Below are 13,821 nucleotides of genomic sequence, written 5' to 3'. Positions count from 1 at the left end.
CAAAGGTCCTAGTGTCCCATGGTCCGAGTTGTTTGAGGTAATCTTCGCATTGTAGTCGTTTTCTCACTGTTCGGCTGGCTGTAAAAACTCTGGAAGCCGATAGTATCTGCTGACGCATAGCACTGAATTGCAGTGAGGTTTTTAGTCCGTGTTCTAGATCTGTCAACAAGTATTCTTTCGTTTATCGGTTCTCACTTCATCAGGGCTGTATATGCCCTTGGGTTCAGTAGGTATCCAACTCCTCTTTCTCTCTCGAGTATTTTTACCTCGTTTGCCAGAGTAGAACAAGACTTGCCCGGACGATGTTTTGTGTTCGCCAGTATCCGGCCACCCAGCTAGTATTTCCATAAATCGTTTGTTTGAGAAACCCCAAATGTGCTTTTGACGCAATTGTAGAAAAACAACGAAAAACTGATTTTCTCGAAATATTTTCAATCCCAACAAAAAGGGGTTTGTAGAAGCAACCTTTTCCCAGGATTTGAAAGAAGAGGTAGGAATCCCCGAGGATTCAAAACTATCAAAAACTCGTGAAAATTGGTTCATGTCAAATGGCGCTTGTGGGGTTGGTGTGTCATCAGTAAAATTCCGAAATTAATTTCGAACCATCTTTATTATTTCATTCTAATAAATCTCTAATCACATTTCAGTTAAGTAAACAAGTTCATTGGAGCTGTCCAACGTCATTCGTTTTACAATTGCGCCTCAAATTGCGCAACTCGGTAGGGGGCAGGTAATTACAAAAATGATGCACAATAAATTACCGAAACAAATTCAAACGGGTGCCATCATAAACGTGGCAATAATCAGACTGTAGTAAAGAACAAAAAAATAACAACAATTATCACGGAAGACAGCAGTATGTACATCCGGTATGAGCCGTGAGGGTGTTCTAAATCATCATATTTCCAGTAATATGCATTGCGTCGTTTAATTTAACCGTCGTCGATAGAATAACATTCACTAGTACTAATTTAGTCTAGTTGATCTGCAGTCCGAACTGTACCGATCCTCGGCGGTCACGCATTCCTCCTTGGTAAACTACATTCTTGGCCCACACACGGCACTCGACGTTGATCATGCGCTTCACTGTGAGAAGAGATTAAATGTATATAATTAAAGTTTTGTATTTGATTGATTGAGCTTTTGGAGCTACGTTCTGCAGTTACAGCGAGTAACCTAGATGGGTGGCGTGGGTGAGGGTGGGTCAGATTTAATTATTTAAATTTTTATGATAAATGAGCAATGTGCATTTTGAACATAAGACTAATTAATAAAATTAATGACTCGCAAATTTATGCATGATACAAGCAAATTGGGAACGTAGCCACCAGTAGATTAGAAGAAACTCAAAGATACCTGTAGGACGCGCAAAGTGGACCGCAACCAGGGGACTCAGATAGCCAGCTTTGTTGGTGTATGGATAGTAGTACGAGGCCAGTCCACGGTTCGGGTAGTAGTCGATTGGTCCCACTGCTTCAGCATCGGCTGCTGATATGCCCTTGCAGGAAACCCAAACTTGCTGACGTTCCGGCCCTTCCGGAAGGGATTTAATGTGATCTACCAAATCGGTAGGCATATCTTGAGGTAGATCGTTAGCATCGTTGTAGTAGTCCGGTGTCCAGCCGTAGATCTAAGTTGAAAATTTGCATAAATTATTCGTTCGATTGGTGATCTTCGCAGTTGAACTATACCCTATTTAATTTCACAAATATACATGGGGCAGATTTGTTGTAGCTGTAACCTTCGCTGCTTGAACATGGTCCAAGTTTGCTGACGTCAACGGCGCACACGTTTCCGCCTGTCGGTGGAGTATTGAAATCACAGATGACTTGATTTTTGCCTCCGCCAGGAAGGAGTGTTGGATCTTGGTAAGCTGAAAATGGATGGATGGTTTGCATGAGTGAGGTTAAACAAATTCATCATGAAAATGGGTCACTTACGCGCTAGGAATTCGTTCAGTCGATCAACCCACAGTTTAACGTCGCTACGGTTGGCAGCCACATACTGCAATGTCGCTTCTTGTTCCGGATTAGCTGGCAATGGTCGATAATTCACCCCGGGACTGGTTCCTATAATGGACTCGTCTAGTTGCCATTTGGGATACTGGTGGTTCAGTGTGGAGAGTAGTCCTTGCATACAGATAGCTACCAGCATTGCCAGCAAGATGTAGAAAATTGTGTAAAACAGCAACAGTTTGCCTGCAATGGAATGGTGGTGGTGGGTGGTGAATAATTTATAACAGTTAGTGATGCATATATTCGCTTAGGAAAACTGCATTTGCCTGATTGGAACTGAAACAGGTTGTCGGGCAGAATAATAAAATGTAGCGTAACGCATTTTTGTTGCGAGCGGCGTATAAAGGTACAGTAATGGTGGCTGGGTAATTTGCATTTGACAGTAGATTGACTTAGTATTGTTGCTGGATACAGCGCAGTGAGCATTTTATGATGGACGTAGAAATCAGCTTGTTTTCAATATCTTGTTTATTACAGTAATTGCTGGGTACGTGAGTGTTATAATGGTTATTGATCAATTAATATAGATTACGCGTAGGGTTCATTGTATGTTGTTTACTGAGGGAGGTTCTATTTTTCATCTTTTGTTCACATTTTTTTTTTCATTATTTTTTATATAAATATTTTGAACTCAGCTATTTTTAATATTGGTTATTTAGAACAATTTAGTCGAAATAACTAAAATATTTATTGAAGGGTAAACAAGTATAGATGATTCAAACGGTACCACCCGTTTCCGCTATTTTATCCTGATAATTGTAATTATTTGTTATTTGTTATTTATTTGTATAATTCATCCGACAGAAATGTCTTAATGAATAATGTTGTTTAATAAGAATGTAATGTAATGAAATTATTATGTGTATTTTCAAGATATATGAATTACATCGCCGATAACGGATATCGAATTAAGAAAATATGCATGGCAACAAAAAATAAAATAAGCAAACATTTCGTGATAATAAAATACTAATAAATAATCCGAAAAATATTATTGTGGCACCTTCCAGCCGCTGATTCTTACTTACAAAGTAAGTACAGTGTATGTTCATAAGTATAACTAGAATACCTACATCGTGTGAAGTTGTCAAGGAAAAGTCGCCATGTATGGCGCTGTCGATCAAACTATGAAATAAGCGTTTTATAATATAACAGGTTTGCATTGAAAGCAAACCAAGCAATAATCTATCTACAACTATCTTATTCAATTTGGTGCTAGTTTATATATAAGTAAACATAAGTTATTTCGAGTGCGACATGCTTTTGTGCAGAGATAGTGAAGAGCAATCACGAATGTGTATAATGAACCTTTTTAGTCATTTTCCTTTACAGCAATTAACAATATGTACAATGTATGGGACACGGATCAGTCCAAAAATTTGGCCTGACAACGAATTAAACAGTTTTTGGAGTGTTGCCATGTCGATTTTGGCACTAAACTTCTTGAATATTTTTTCATTTATTATTTACAGTCGTCAGTTCAGTACAGACTAGTATTACCTTAAATGAATTATTGCCTTTCTAAACCTTCTTTTACCGATATTAAAGTCAAATATATGGTTTACTTCGTTAAAAAGCCTACAACAAGCGTGAAAATATATATTGTTCGGTGCGTTGGGGTCCAAAGTAACGTATGATTTCGCAAACTCCGACGAGGCGCGTGAAAGTTTAGCTGCTCCAAGAGGTAACTGCAATCCACTGACCCCGTTAGTAGGTCGAAAATGATGTTGCTTTAAAGCTGGAAATGCTTTCAAAATGTCGAGTACTGCGTAGACCACTCCAACCGAACTAGTAAGCTCTTTATTGAGTTGTGATCAGGACTGGTGGCAAACCAATCAACCTTGGAAACATGGATCGGTGCATTATCTTGCTAGAATATAATATCTGTGCAGTAGCGTTGTTGGCCATATTACCTATCATAACGTCCTTCAGTGGTTCCAGGAGCATTCCAGAGTCCGTACGGGTAGAAATAATGTCTCAGGTCGTGCCAAAAACATCTGTAATTAATATTTTTTTCGTGTGAAAGCACAGCATTATGTTTGTTTCTAGTGATCAAACCGAAGTCATCCGCGACGCCTAGGACTTGGTTACTCTTGCCGAATCACACTGTCAATGGCAATGTTAAGCAACATACAAGATAGTCCATCCCTTTATCGTAGTCCATGTAACGATTCGAAGGAATTCGCGAGTGCCTCCTAGACGCGCACGTACTATCGTTCCAGAGTAGTTTTGATCAGCCTCGTTAGTTAGTAGTCTTTTTACGTTCGACTGTATCGTATGCTGCCTTAAAATTCACGAAAATATGATACGTATGCGTGAGCACGTTGTTCTCCAGATTAGGTTTGCCAATATGTTTTCTCGAAATTTGGCAAGCACGAATAAAAGGGGCTGGCAAAAATCTGGAGATAAATTTGACCGGTAGGGAGAAGTTTTACGGAAAATGCAATAGGAAATTGCAATTTTTGTTCAAAGTAGAAGTATAAATTTGTCTAAAATTAGAAGTGCAAGTGCAACATGGAGAAACGGAAATCTGGCACATTACAAAATATCTGGAAGATTTAAAGCTTTGACTGTTTGTCTGGTGCGCAATCAAAAATCTGGCAAAATCCAGATTGATGTTGATATGTTATAGCACAGTTCCCCATAAAGATCGTTCATAATAATCTATCAGCGAATTTCCTAGCAGGGTGGCCTGAATGGGTCCATCCATGGTAGGAGCCGACGAGTTTAGTGCAGAAGTCTCTGTCAAATAGCCTCGTTACAATCAACTGCAATACACGGGAAGAATGGACTAGATAGCACTATAAAGACTTCTGGCAACAGATTTTACCAAAATTCTTAATGAGATGGAACATAAGGCATAGATTTCTAGAAGCTTTGTCGACTGCGTACCCAAGGCCTTGTAGACAACAGAAAAATGTTACAATAACAACTCAAGGCTAACTACAAGCCTGAGTCCAATTACAAGCCCAAGTCCAATTATAAGCACAAATCTTGGCCCAAGTTCAGGACCAGACTTGAACCCAAGCCCAGGACCTGATCCGGGCTGAAGCCCACATCCAGGTTGAAGCCCACACCCAGACTCAAACCCAAGGCCCAGACCCAAGCCCAGACCCAAGTCCAGGTCCAGGTCCAGACCCAAGTCCAGGTCCAGGTCCAGACCCAAGTCCAGGTCCAGGTCCAGACCCAAGTCCAGGTCCAGGTCCAGACCCAAGTCCAGGTCCAGGTCCAGACCCAAGTCCAGGTGCAGGTCCAGACCCAAGTCCAGGTGCAGGTCCAGACCCAAGTCCAGGTGCAGGTCCAGACCCAAGTCTAGGTCCAGGTCCAGACCCAAGTCCAGGTCCAGGTCCAGACCCAAGTCCAGGTCCAGGTCCAGGTCCAGGTCCAGGTCCAGGTCCAGACCCAAGTCCAGGTCCAGGTCCACACCCAAGTCCAGGTCCAGGTCCAGACCCAAGTCCAGACCCAAGTCCAGACCCAAGTCCAGACCCAAGTCCAGACCCAAGTCCAGACCCAAGTCCAGACCCAAGTCCAGACCCAAGTCCAGACCCAAGTCCAGACCCAAGTCCAGACCCAAGTCCAGGTCCAGGTCCAGGTCCAGGTCCAGGTCCAGGTCCAGGTCCAGGTCCAGGTCCAGGTCCAGGTCCAGGTCCAGGTCCAGGTCCAGGTCCAGGTCCAGGTCCAGGTCCAGGTCCAGGTCCAGGTCCAGGTCCAGGTCCAGGTCCAGGTCCAGGTCCAGGTCCAGGTCCAGGTCCAGGTCCAGGTCCATGTCCAGGTCCAGACCCAAGTCCAGGTCCAGGTCCAGACCCAAGTCCAGACCCAAGTCCAGACCCAAGTCCAGACCCAAGTCCAGACCCAAGTCCAGACCCAAGTCCAGACCCAAGTCCAGACCCAAGTCCAGACCCAAGTCCAGACCCAAGTCCAGACCCAAGTCCAGACCCAAGTCCAGACCCAAGTCCAGACCCAAGTCCAGACCCAAGTCCAGACCCAAGTCCAGACCCAAGTCCAGACCCAAGTCCAGGTCCAGGTCCAGGTCCAGGTCCAGGTCCAGGTCCAGGTCCAGGTCCAGGTCCAGGTCCAGGTCCAGGTCCAGGTCCAGGTCCAGGTCCAGGTCCAGGTCCAGGTCCAGGTCCAGGTCCAGGTCCAGGTCCAGGTCCAGGTCCAGGTCCAGGTCCAGGTCCAGGTCCAGGTCCAGGTCCAGGTCCAGGTCCAGGTCCAGGTCCAGGTCCAGGTCCAGGTCCAGGTCCAGGTCCAGGTCCAGGTCCAGGTCCAGGTCCAGGTCCAGGTCCAGGTCCAGGTCCAGGTCCAGGTCCAGGTCCAGGTCCAGGTCCAGGTCCAGGTCCAGGTCCAGGTCCAGGTCCAGGTCCAGGTTCAGGTTCAGGTCCAGGTCCAGGTCCAGGTCCAGGTCCAGGTCCAGGTCCAGGTCCAGGTCCAGGTCCAGGTCCAGGTCCAGGTCCAGGTCCAGGTCCAGGTCCAGGTCCAGGTCCAGGTCCAGGTCCAGGTCCAGGTCCAGGTCCAGGTTCAGGTCCAGGTCCAGGTCCAGGTCCAGGTCCAGGTCCAGGTCCAGGTCCAGGTCCAGGTCCAGGTCCAGGTCCAGGTCCAGGTCCAGGTCCAGGTCCAGGTCCAGGTCCAGGTCCAGGTCCAGGTCCAGGTCCAGGTCCAGGTCCAGGTCCAGGTCCAGGTCCAGGTCCAGGTCCAGGTCCAGGTCCAGGTCCAGGTCCCGGTCCAGGTCCAGGTCCAGGTCCAGGTCCAGGTCCAGGTTCAGGTTCAGGTCCAGGTCCAGGTCCAGGTCCAGGTCCAGGTCCAGGTCCAGGTCCAGGTCCAGGTCCAGGTCCAGGTAAAAGTCCAAGTCCCTGTAGCCGCAAGGTTAACGAGTTTGCCTTGACTAGCGAGTGGTTGTGGGTTCAAATCTTAGTATAATGAGACCATTCAATGTTAAGTTTAAGTTTACAATGGGTTCATTCTCAGGCACCTCTACATCCTTCCTACTGAATCCTGCATTTACTAACAATGAATCCTCTGGTCAGGGCAAATAAGAGGGTAAGTAGTAAGAGTATAAGAGTATAAGAGTATAAGAGCAGTATATGCTTGCTTGAGGTGCGAATAAAACCTCTTGTCCAAGGACAAATTATAAATAGAGCACTTACTGGGTCTTGAGAGCGAGATTGGTTGTAAAGTAGTAATAAGCATAAAAGAAAACAAGGGATAAAAGCACCGACACTTGAACACGGATAATAAGCAGTTCACTCACTTTATAGCAATACAGCAAAAAGAACGTATGTTCGTCCAAGATCAATTCCCAAGATCAATTCCAAGTGCAAGACCAAGTCCAATTATTTTGATATTAATTTCTGTTCTCGTTTATATGATCCTAAGAATACGTGACACGAGTTGTGATACGCTGCCGTAAGAAATTGACCATCTTCAAGGTTTCAATCCATCTAATCAAATATCAGTCGGGAATGCCGTTAAGTGGTTTAAGTCACAAACACTTCTGTTGTTTAAGTGATGTAATGCAAGCGGGGCAAGTGACCGGTTGTACATTTGTTAATTTTGTCACAAAAACACAAAAGACAATCATATTCTTTAATCTTTAATTATCCGGATTAATTGCAATGCGTATTTGATAACCGTTTTTTAGTTCATTGACTCAATAGGTACTGGAAATAAACAACGGTCAACGGTCGGCACCAGACTGCCAAGCTCCTACCACAATGCAGTCGATAATAGTCTATCTTCTCAGTGGTAGAAGCAGAAAGAGCAATCATTCAAAAAAGTAATTTCCGCCGGCGGGTGGAGCGTATGTGTGTACATTCGAATGGTTAGTCTAGAATGATCGAAAACTAGATGTGAGACTATCTTATATAGGGTGCATAGGGTGTCGTGTGCTGGTAGTTTAACTGACAAAACACTTGGGCGTAAATAAATAAAATAAAAATAAATAAAATAAGAATAAAATCGAGAGAGTGTTGGTTAGAGTCCCATCAGCAATTGAACTATGCAATATATTTTTGGCCTCATATCGAAGTTTCGCAGTTTCAATCAGTGTACCATGTTTCCCACCAAACGCTCCGCCATCCTTAATAAAAATAGTAAACAACGTGTTAAGCTATGTTCGGAAATGCAACTTATCAGAGATGATGGTGATGGCAAATGTTTTTCCGAAATACGGGAAAATGTTACAAAGTGAACTAGGGTGGTGCAGTTTTTTTTAGTTTTCATTTGTACATATTTTTTAATTCATATTTTTAAGTAGCTCCCCAAAAAATTGAATCAATTTCTTGCGGAACTACACAGAATGAAAAAAATTAATATCCTGGCGAGTGTTGTGGGTTCAAATTCGGTTATAAACTCTGATTACAGCTTGGTTCGATCCATGCACCCTCCAGCATTGGAAAAAAGGTCACAGGAGTCACAACGACTACTTTGTTAAGCGTAGCTACTTATAACCCCCCCCCCCCTCCGCCTTTTCTCTCTCACCTTTCCGCTCTTTCTCCTTCACTATAAAAATTTTCATTACTTTCGTCTACCTTCCCTTCGTCCATTGTAAAAGAATAGCCGTTCCGAAAAATATTAAAATTAATCTCACATAAATAGCCCAAAGCGTTTCTAAAGATTTATTTTTACATCAAGCTAAACGTAATAAAAAAGCCTACATGCATGCAACACACTTCACGATATTTTATGTTGTGAAATAACATGTAAATTTTTATGATTGGCGATGCTCGACTTACGTGCATGTCAAAAGACGTAAATTTACAGGATTTTTTCAAAGTGTGTACCGTCAACGCACCTAATTCTGCACATAGTTCTTTTTTCTGCGCACTGCATATAAGCTTGCTTAAGATATTTTGGTTTTTTTTAAGGATTAAGTCGCAGCTCTTGCTTGATGTGAATAATAAACCCTTTTTCAATTTCTCGGTATTTGTGGGAAAGTCACTGAGTCGGAGGACTCTTATAAAGTTAACGGGTACGTGACGTTTGGCAGACGGGGGTTAGGCATACGGACTTTAGGCTGTATTTTATGAGCCGTTACTATTTATTTCGAACAGTACTGAATGTTGTTTTAGAAGTGATGTATAAATTGTTCAATTTTTTAAATCTATAATTCAATCAGCTCTAACTTCATTTGATATTATTCGCTGAAGCTTTCTGATTTGTAATACAATTTGATACAGATATCAAAATGTGCGACAAACCAGGGATGATGCTATGATATGCTATGAACAATTTGATATAGGGCACGGGAGGGTATTTTCAGCCCATTAAGCGATGGCATCTATTTTTTCGCACTATGGCCTAGTTCTAGTGGAAGAACAGGTGGTTTTGACGTTCTTTGAATAAAAATAGTAGATTACTTACAGTCTTGTGAAAATAGAAAATAGAAACATATTGAAAGTATTTTTATTGGCGAAAGAAAAGGCAAATAGGCTGAATTTAGAAACTTGCTGAAAATACCCTCCCGTCCTATAAACAATGTTACTGAATCGTATTCCTTTTTTTGACGCACCCACAGAGTGCGACACCTCAATTAACACAACAAGAACAAACCCGACTATGGAATCTCAGCAAATCTGCTCTGCTGGGTCATATTTTAATTTCAATAATCGCGTTAACAATAAAACGTATTGCCTCCTTCTCGGCGGCGACAAGTGGCAGACCTTCGACATACGCGCGCCATTGAGCGACTGACCGTAACTGGATTTGGCCGGATGAATCACGTCGATTCGAAGCGGTGAACGAACGTAATGTTGCGAAGGCGTTTATATTTATCCACGACGATGACGACGGCAATGTTAGGAAGTTACTACAACAGCAGTGCAGTTGTATTAAATTTGTGTTTCGAATTGATTCTTTCTTCGGAACCGAAAGATGTCCATCGATCAAAGTTTTTTGAAGCACTGTGGACGGAGCATAATGGAATGAAACAGAAACACACAATATGGTAACCGTTTTCCGACAAAGTGAGACGGTCGTTGTTTTCTTTCATACTGATGATAACGAGTTCAGGAAGCGCAATGAAATGTGTTTACAAACAAAATCTGCTCTTTGAATTTACTTTAAAATTTGCATTTTTCTAAATACCTGACTCAGAGTTTGAAGTTGTAAAAATCTGAAGAGCAATAGAACATTCTAGAATTCATTTAAAATTTCAATTAGAAATAGAATCGAAAATTTGATAGTGATATCGAGCACGGTGATTTCATTGCGGAGCCTTTGGAGCACTTTACTGTAGTGATTGAGAATCATTTTGATCCACAAATAGCTAAAGTGCAACAATACATGCAGAATTTATTCAGTCTCTCATCTCCTGAGAAGGCGGGTAGGGAATAAGTTGATAATAAATGTGTCTACATGCTCTTGCAATATCGAAAAAATTTCCTTTCATTCCAAGTGGTGCTAAGCTTTTGCTCTTTGTTGTTTATTGGAGAACTATGTTTAGGAGTACCCAAGTCCCTTCTGGACACTCTTCATGTCAATAGTTTTAAGCCTTAAAGATTCCCCCCAAGACTGTGTTTCGAATATGTATTAGCAAGTTACAACCAAAGTAATTTCATTAAGTTGTACTCCTTATTCCGATGTTCGTCTACTTCATCATATGCAAGATCATATTAATAATTTATCCTGATTAAGGTAATGATTAGAATAACAAACTCCTTCACCGTCAAATGTATGTAACTGATTCGCAGTTGTCTGTTGCCATGTGATTATCTGATATCCGCATTTTAACGGTATATTAGAGCGAGGTATGTTTCGTTTGCAGAAAGCCATTTCACAGACCGTCCCGTACCGTCAGTGTGAGTCATTTTAATTGAAATTTCCGTTGCGTCGTCGGACGTCGAGAGAGAAGATTACTTGCTTGCCAATCAATGCTGTTGTACTAAGGCTGCGCCACACAAGCCAATTAGTGTGTAGCATACTGACGGTATGTTTCGGCCAGGCTGATATTCATGACACCCGGTGCGGTATGCCATTGTCGAATCAAATCAGTACGCTTAGGTCACATGCTTATCAGGAAAGTCCGACTGATAAGAACCTAATGAAGACACTGCTGCGGCGACCTTCATTGAAAACGGGTTTGATTGATTTGATGTTACCTTCTACGAACAAGAATCGCTATGACGCAATAGGGAAAGTCAAGACTTAACTGTAATCTGCAAAAATGAACAAATTTCTGCAGCATATTGAAATTCATCAATGTGCACGGCAAGCGTTCCGTTGCGTTGGTTGGTTGGGTACGTACAACCCTTGTCAGGCGGCCACATGAAGCCGTAAATATCCATCACTCTGTGGAAAATAAAGGCATATAATTTTATTGCTTCGGAACAAATAAACCATCGTATATCCTCACTAATTAAACGCTGGCGCTGTAACCTCTCGAGATAAGATCAAGACTATTGCATCTTTCTGCGCACGGTCTGTGGTAAAAAACAGTTGCAGTCGTGCTGTATACGGACGGACACTGGACACTGTAAGTTGCGAATGTGTGTGCTGAATCGGGCTACGTTACGGTGTAAAATTTATCAAATCATGCTGTGAAATAGAGCCGTCCAATTAACTCACAAGTCACTAGTCACTGTCAGCTTATCCGAGGATATATTGCACCGAATGGCATGAACTCTTTCCATGACCGATAGGAGGGCTGTCAATTTCACCATTTGAAAGAATGTTTAATTAAACATTTGGAAAAAGTTTTTATTTGTATTTTCTTATAAAACAGTAAAAGATTGTCAAGCGCAGGAGGCACAAAAGGGTTAATTTATACATTCTTATCGTTGGATTTTAAGATTGAAGCGACAAAATGCGGGTACAAAATTCTTGATTAAGTAAAATTATGCATTATGCAGTTTGTTTTTATTATTTCAATCTTACTTCTTATCCCATTGTTCGAACTTTTCTCGAACATAGCTTTACTTTCTCCCGAAGTGAAAATTTCTCCGAATTCCAATTCAATTTTTCTCTTGAATTCCTTCTCGTCACTCGCAGTTTAATTGGACCCTTCTTTTTAGTCGACCGACTCCTCAATTGATCGTAATAAGGCCATTATAAATATTTTAGAATGTTTTGCCTTTCTACTATATAAATATATAGTATAAAGGTATAGAAATCACTTGGAAAACCGGAAATGGAAAGAAGGTCCTGCGGGCCGAATGTTATATACCAATCGACTCAGTTTCGAAAACTGAGCATTTTCTGTGTGTGTGTATGTATGTGTGTGTGTGTGTATGTGTGTGTGTGTGTGTGTATGTGACGCTTTTAATCTCACTCACTTTTCTTGGAGATGGCTGGACCGATTTTAATGTTCTTAGTGTCAAATGAAAGGTCTAGGTGTCCCATTGGTCGCTATTGAATTTCATACTGATCGGACTTTTAGTTCAAAAGTTATGTATAAAAATACGAAAAATATGGGACTTCATTGTCTCATAGGTCTCTTAACCGATTTGAACAAAATTGATTGCATATGAAAGAGGAGCCTTGCAAACCCTTAACTTCCAAATTTCATGACGATTGGACTTGTAGTTTGAAAGTTACATAAAGAAATATGAAAAAATAGTATTTAAAACATATTTATGTAATATATAAGCGTTAATTTAATGAAAAACATCACACATTTTATGATTATTTAAAAATTACTGCTAAGATCTATCAAACGAAACCGAGTTATTTAAAATCGGACGCTTCATTCAAAAGTTCTTCAAACTTTAACACTTAAGCACCGTATATTAAACCGTTAAAACGTGTGAAATCAAAACATATCAATCAAATGTTGATTGTATTCAATGTATGTATGTATGTATGTATGTATGTATGTATGTATGTATGTATGTATGTATGTATGTATGTATGTATGTATGTATGTATGTATGTATGTATGTATGTATGTATGTATGTATGTATGTATGTATGTATGTATGTATTATGTATGTATGTATGTATGTATGTATGTATGTATGTATGTATGTATGTATGTATGTATGTATGTATGTATGTATGTATGTATGTATGTATGTATGTATGTATGTATGTATGTATGTATGTATGTATGTATGTGTGTATGTATGTATGTATGTATGTGTGTATGTATGTATGTATGTATGTATGTGTGTATGTATGTATGTATGTATGTGTGTATGTATGTATGTATGTATGTATGTATGTGATGACAATTTGCAATTTAAAAATTTGCAATGAAACTCAAGAAAAGTGAGAAACATGTCAATTGTCTGAAGTTTTTGAAGTCTCTTAGTGGAATACGAACTCTGAAATTAAAGAAAAGAAAAAACATTTACCGACTAAATTCCACTATTTAATATTTATTCGCGACAGATATGTATACGCTTTGAAATAAGACACTGATGAAGCCTGCACGTCGTAGGTGAACTACGTATCTGTCGCAAATAAATATTAAATAGTGGGATTCAATCGAAAAGTTTTTTCTTTTCTTTGATTTCAGATTTCAATTGTCATTTTCTTCACTTGCTGTTACTCACAATTGTACAAGAAAAGCAAAAAGCGAAGAAAAGCAGTTTATTTAAGCATGTAGGTATAGTGGTGTATAGAATCAAAAATACTAGTGAGTTGATTTTTCCAAATAAATTTATACAAATTTCATACAAATTTTACGCATTAATAGATGCTCTTTTCAATCCTTCAATTCATAGATACTAGAGCTTAGAAATGTTATATGAAAAATAGGAAGTAAACGTTGCACGGTAGAAATTTTGTAAGATTTGTTTTCGTTAGTGATATTTTAAAGGACAGATGTCATATGTCATGTATCATGTTTTAATAAATAAATCAAAAAAAG

General features: G+C 40.7%; 1 protein-coding gene across 1 annotated transcript in view; it reads right to left on the bottom strand.

Annotated features, from left to right (window-relative positions):
- Nucleotides 1-607: 607 nt before the first annotated feature.
- LOC128742897 (sodium/potassium-transporting ATPase subunit beta-2-like) overlaps nucleotides 608-13,821 on the bottom strand; it is a 34,860-nt gene continuing 21,646 nt past the window's right edge. The window contains exons 2-5 of the mRNA XM_053839390.1: nucleotides 1,941-2,198; nucleotides 1,692-1,873; nucleotides 1,357-1,630; nucleotides 608-1,086 (exon numbers count right to left, since the gene is read on the bottom strand). Coding sequence (XP_053695365.1) covers nucleotides 977-1,086; nucleotides 1,357-1,630; nucleotides 1,692-1,873; nucleotides 1,941-2,198 — 824 coding nt within the window. The 3' untranslated portion in view covers nucleotides 608-976. The remainder of the gene's footprint in view (nucleotides 1,087-1,356; nucleotides 1,631-1,691; nucleotides 1,874-1,940; nucleotides 2,199-13,821) is intronic.

Source organism: Sabethes cyaneus, chromosome 3 (genome assembly GCF_943734655.1).
Source record: "Sabethes cyaneus chromosome 3, idSabCyanKW18_F2, whole genome shotgun sequence".
Lineage (NCBI taxonomy): Eukaryota > Metazoa > Arthropoda > Insecta > Diptera > Culicidae > Sabethes > Sabethes cyaneus.
This window is presented reverse-complemented; position numbering and strand designations above follow the sequence as displayed.